Source organism: Acanthisitta chloris, unplaced genomic scaffold (assembly GCF_000695815.1).
Source record: "Acanthisitta chloris isolate BGI_N310 unplaced genomic scaffold, ASM69581v1 scaffold6290, whole genome shotgun sequence".
Classification (NCBI taxonomy): domain Eukaryota; kingdom Metazoa; phylum Chordata; class Aves; order Passeriformes; family Acanthisittidae; genus Acanthisitta; species Acanthisitta chloris.
Window position 1 is genome coordinate 1 of NW_008649821.1, and position 5,794 is coordinate 5,794.

The following is a 5,794-nucleotide window of genomic DNA, read 5'->3' on the forward strand; positions in this document are numbered from 1 at the left end:
GGCTTCTCCCCAGTCAATGGAGAGCCGGGGGCAGGCTACCAGCCCCCACCTGGAAGGGACACGTGACAACAATGGGGATGAGCATTTTGGGAAGTACAAGCCACAATGAAGCCACACAGCAGCCCCCTAGAAGGCCCCTACTGTGCCAGAGCCACCCTGCCAAGGACAGCCACATCCTATCCCCACCCCATGGGCACAGTGTGTGCAGAGGTGCACAGTGACAGCACAACAGACACGGCAGGGACAGCATCAACTGGGAATCAGAGACTCAGACAAGGATGGGGCATCCTGGGGCTGGACTCACACATCCACATCAGGAAAGAGCTGCAGCTTGCTGGGGAAGATCTCGGACAGCAGCACCCGCACATAGGGCCGGCCCAGCGCATGGAGACGTGACTCCAGGTGCTGCAGGGGGAAAAGGCACCCGGGAGGGTTAGAGGAACCCAGAAAAATGCCCCCAGCAAGCCCCCCAAAGCCCTGCCCATAGCCCCTTCCTGGCCATCAGACCTTCTGTGGGTCCTAGCTCTGCCCCACAGCCATGTCCCCTTGGCAGTCTCTGGCCAGACACGGTGTCAGAGACTGTGGCCATAGCTCCAGCTCGCGCCCAGCTCTCCCCAGCACGTGCCTCAGCCTAATGAAGTAATTACTGCTCAATGACAACAATCTGTTCTCGTTAGCGGCTGCCTGCCCTGGGACACGCGCCTGCCGTGGGCTGTCTGTGGCCAGAGCATGCAGAAGGAGGAGAGGGGCCAGGGATGTCCTCGTCCTCCAGAGCCGGTACTAATCAACCTCTGCCCATCCAGCCCTGGCCATGCCCATGTCCTGCCCACTATGGATCAGGAGCTGCTGGGACCTCACTGCCCCTCTCTGCCCGCTGGTCCCTGCACTGCCCCAAATCTCACCTGCAGTTACCCCAGAATTCCTGGGTGTGAGCAGGCCCACTCTGCTCAGGGCACCCACACCTATGGGGCAGGACGCTGTGGTCCTGCTCCCCTCGTCCAGCTGGGGTGCAGAAAGCACCAGCACAGCAGCTGAGCAGGGAGGTGAACCTGATTGGAAGTTCAGCCAATTAAAACAAACCCAGGGAATTAATTGCCAAGCCGCCTGGGCGGGGGGGGGGGTCTTCATTCTCCACAGCAAGGGGCAGGTTTAATGAGCCCTTGTCCAGCCTCCTTCATCTGCTGCTAATTGCCCTGTTCACTCAGCTCAGGGACACACAGACCAGGGCCAGTGGCCACCAATGGGGTTCCAGTGGTGCCATGTCCCCCCTTGTCCCAGCAGTGAGGCCACTGTGCTGCTGATGCCACCACTCACCGGGCCTTCCCCCCACTGAGCAGCAGCACTTGGTGCCCCAGCAGGGGCCACGGGGAGGGAGCTGGTACCTGCAGGATGCTGGGGGAGCCCTGACGCCCCAGTGTGCCCAGGATGAGTCCCCAGCAGCGGGCAGTGGTGGCAGTGCGGATCGCGTCCTGCCGAGCGCGGTGCATGCGCTCGTGGCTGTAGTGCTCCTGGGAGAACACCTTGCTGTAGGGATCATACCTGCAAAGCAGAGCCAGGCTCACACACACACCCCATCACCTGCCCCCCTCCATGCTGCTACCAAATGATGCCCAACCCTCATTAGCACTAATTGCCTCCCACAGCATCTGTCCTCCTGGCTGATGTCGGACCCAGACGGCTCGTTAGGGGACAAGGACAGGGACAAGTGTCCCACCACAGCACCCCAACACCCAGCACAGCCTGGGCTCCACGCTCGGCTCCGTGCTCAGCTCCCCCTATCCCGGCTCATCAATTATGAAGAAATCTTTGATTTGTTGCTTTGTTTGACGAGGAGAATTTTAATCAAATCCCACTCGGGTTTCAGCAGCTTCACCAGCGCCATAAACCTGACGTGCGCCTCCCGTTCGTAACAAACGACCTACTAGGAAATTCAGATTCCTCCAAATGGGCCCAGCCTTTCACTCCTGATATTTCATCTGCTTTCAGCGGCCTCATCATAGCGCTTTATGGCCTCTGCCTGCAGCAGCCAGGCTTTAATGGCTGCACCTCCACGAGCTTTCACAGGTACTTGTCAAAATGTTTATATTCAGCCGGAGTAAATGGTTGGTGTTCATCTCCCTCACCCACCCCACAGCCTCTCACCTGCCTGTGCCTGCTGCAGGCAGCTGCCTACCCAGCCCTGGGGTACAGGCTGCTCTAGGGGTGCATGATGGGGACAGCTGGTCCCTGGTGTGCTGGGGAGTTGGGGTGCTCCCCAGTATAGGTTGTTGGGGATTGGAGTGGGTGCCCCTACCTGTATGCAGGTATCCCTGGGTTGGCAATCATGATGGACTCCAGGTGGAAGCGCCCATCGCCCAAATACCTGCCAAGAGGGGAGAGAGAGCTACAGCACATGGGAAACAGCAGCACCCACCCATGTGTCCGCCAGTTTCCCAAGCTGCAGTGCACAGGGAGATGCCATGAATCCAAACTCCTGTGCTGGGACCCAGGGGCAGCAAGCACAGCCATCTCGGTGCAGCCCCCTGGCACAGCAGGGTGGGAGAGGCAAGGAGGGACGCTCACGTCAGCACGGGGTGGCTGGAAGCTGCTTCATCTCAATGGCTGGTTCTAGACATTGCTGCTTCCATTTCTAATCGGATTTCAAGTCAGCAATTACATTTCAAAGCCTTTCATTCAGCTGCCCTAATGGAGTGAGGGCTTGGAAAATGAATTCAGACGTAAAACTTGACTAGATTTTGCCCTTAATTGGAGAATGACATTTTGGGAGATCAAAGCTAATTTGTCTGCAAAAGTTAGCCCCAGAGACGGTGCAAAGAAGAAAATAACGCAGGGAGGACGCAGGTACAAGGGCTGTGTGCACCTGCGCGGGCGGGTGGCTGGTACCACACCACCAGTCTGGCGGTGGGAAGGACCCACTCTTGCCAATGCAGTGCCAGTCCAGCCGCCCCTGCCTGCTCCTGATGCCCTTGGAGAGATGAAAAGCAGAGGCAGTGCAGCTCAGGGTGAAGCCTGAGCTTCCACTGACCCCATGCCCAGCAATCACGAGCCTGTTTCCCTGCACTGCGGTGCTCAGAAAGGCACGGGCGCTGTTGGCTCTCGGCAGCGCGGGCGAGGAGGAGCTCAGCAGGACCCAAACCCACACCTGGGCTCCTCGGCTCCCCCCAAGGGTGGGGTCCTTGTATTTATTTATTCTGCAGCACACTGTATTCACAGTACATTAAGCATTTCCATTACCTAAAATAATTAGGTGATAGGAAGCGAAGTGCTCCTTCTAATTTGCTGTCCTTAAATAAAATTAATGTTGCTGTGATGTTGGGCCCCGGCCATTTGTCTTTTCCAATTATCCACCCGCCCTTCCATCTATTATCTATTCTGATATACGACTCAATTATTTCCTCTGTGCTACAAGCACACGCCACTCCAAGCAGCATGAGGAGCTGGAGGGGGCCCGTCCCAGCCCGTGGATGTCCCTCACTGCCTCCCACAGCCAGGCAGGGGGGACAGGCAGGAGGATTCTGGAGGACCCTACGTACTTACACGATGGCATCTATGTCCTGAGCGAGCCGGGGCGACGTGCAGCCCAGGATCTCTCCTGGGGACAATGGTTTGCACTGGGGCACACACACCTTGTACTGGGAGCGCAGCTCCTGTGATGCTGCCTGCAGGAAACGGAAGGTCATCAGGGACAGACCATGGCACAGAGAGTGGCTGAGGAGCTTTGGGGACACCCCAGCCCTAGCAGTCCCAGCCGCTGTGTCCCAGCACAGAACAGTGGAGCCAGGCTGCTCGGAGCAGCACCGGTAACGGCCCCCCACAGTCAGGATGCTCAGCGAGGCTCAACCAACGTATCAATTAAAAGACAAGGGAAAAGGCTTAACGCTTGGATAGCCCCGTGTTTAGATAGACATGGCTCAAGAGGCTCATTCATCTCCTCCCGTCCTGCCCAGCCGGCCGTTCAGGGGCAGACAGACAGACCCGCCGGAGCTTCCCCGGCCGCTGCCGGCACTGCATCAAAATGCCAAGTGCTCCACTGCCTGCCCTGACATTTACAGAGCAGCTCCCGGGGGAGCCAGGGAGGGGTGCCGCCATGAAACATTGATCAGAGTTATTATAAAGTACTTGATCAACATTACGGCAGCAGCATATTATTGCAGCCACTCGTCAGAGGAGAACTGGCACCACCAGCACTGCGGGGCAGCTGCTCCAGCCTTGGAGCTGGGGCAGGAAAGGACTGAGCTGGGGGCCAAGGTGAGGGGAGACTAAAGTCTGTCCTGTGCCATGCACTGCCAGGTATCTCCATCTCACCTGCAGCGTGGAGACAAACTGGATGGTGCTGACAAGGGCCAGGGAGGTGCCTGCTGCGAAGTTGAAGCGAATGGTCTCAAGGAAATGGGATGCATCGATCTTTATGTCCACGAACACATAGAGCATCTTCAGCCCCTGCGTGGAGTCGATGGGAACTGCTCAGAGGAAGAGAGAGGGTGTGAGTGTGGGGTACAGCTGGGGCTCCAGTGAGCCACAAGCTGTTGCTGTCTTCAGCTGGGAGATTAAGTTGGCTGTGCCCCAACTGCCCTGGTGTGGGCAGGCCAGGGTGGGCTGTGCCACCCCTCTGCCCATGCAGGCACCCCATGCAGGGGGTGCAGATGGAAGCCATGGAGAGCACCCGCTCGTTTCTCTCCGGATAATGGCAGCCTGGGGAATCAATGAACACAAATCTAATTACCCCCGGTGCTAAGAAGCCTTTGTCACCACGATTAAGTGAATAATTAAAGTACACAGAGTCCACATCGATCCACAGCTCCGCATTCACTTCCCATTTTGGTGCTCTTCACCTGATCACAATTAAGTGTAAATTACTCCCTCCTGCGGGGCACGTGGGGCCGTGAGAGAGCAGGCAAGCAACTGTGTGCCCTGCCACCAGCCACACCGGTGACAGGAGCACCATGGGCAGCCCAAAAGGAGCCCAGCACCCTCTCAGCACCCTGTGGGTAACCCAAGGTGCCCTGTGACCCACCCAGCCTGGTGCAGGCATGGGCCACAAGGCCGTGGGCAGCAGATGGCACCTGGGCTGGTGATAGGTAAACTACAGTGCCTGCCTGACCCTGCAGGGAGCAGCTCCAGAAGATTTGACTCCCATTCCCCGGAGCAGCCCACTGGATACAGACCCTTGTTCCCCTTTCTGCTGTTCATTCACGAGTAGCAGGCTACAAACCAAGAGTTTTATACTCTCTGTTCCAGTGGTGCCCATAACCCTCCTTCCGTAACAAAGCACCTAGCACAGATATTTATCACCACGAATGCTCACACCGATGTGGCTTTCAGGACAGAGTCCTCAACTGGGGAGTCAGTATTTCACACGGAGCCTGATGCAATTCTTCAAACCCATTTATACGACCCCATAAACGTCCAGGAGGGCTGCCAGCTGCTGGGAGTGAGGCAGCGGCAGGGATGCACACGCCTGCCACTCGCTGTGGCAATTCTGCAGATCCACCTTAAAACCCAGAGCGTCTTATTGTTATTTTTGGGCTGATTCCATCCTGGGTGGACTTCAAAGTTAGCAGCATCTGGGACAGCAGCGCAGTTTCCATGGCAACTGGATCCAGAGTACTGTCCGCCTGGGGAGCACACAGCCTCCTCCTCCCTTCCCCTCCCAGCCTGCACTGTACCCGCAAAGCTGCCTTCCCCGGCCTCGGGGTGAGCAGGACCCCCAGGCCCTCTCTCCCCTCCACTGTCACTCCTGACTTCCCCCAAAGCCCACAGAGGCAGGGTGGGGGGCAGGAGCAGCCCCATCCCC

The 5,794-nt window shown here is 57.7% G+C and overlaps 1 protein-coding gene across 1 annotated transcript in view; it reads right to left on the minus strand.

Annotated features, from left to right (window-relative positions):
• Positions 1 to 6: 6 nt before the first annotated feature.
• Positions 7 to 5,794, minus strand: part of DPH1 (diphthamide biosynthesis 1) — a gene marked incomplete at both ends in the record, with an annotated part of 6,272 nt that continues 484 nt past the window's right edge. The window contains 6 exons of the mRNA XM_009073500.1: positions 7 to 49; positions 305 to 405; positions 1,383 to 1,539; positions 2,294 to 2,362; positions 3,538 to 3,659; positions 4,306 to 4,460. Of these exons, the coding sequence (XP_009071748.1) occupies positions 7 to 49; positions 305 to 405; positions 1,383 to 1,539; positions 2,294 to 2,362; positions 3,538 to 3,659; positions 4,306 to 4,460 (647 nt within the window). The remainder of the gene's footprint in view (positions 50 to 304; positions 406 to 1,382; positions 1,540 to 2,293; positions 2,363 to 3,537; positions 3,660 to 4,305; positions 4,461 to 5,794) is intronic.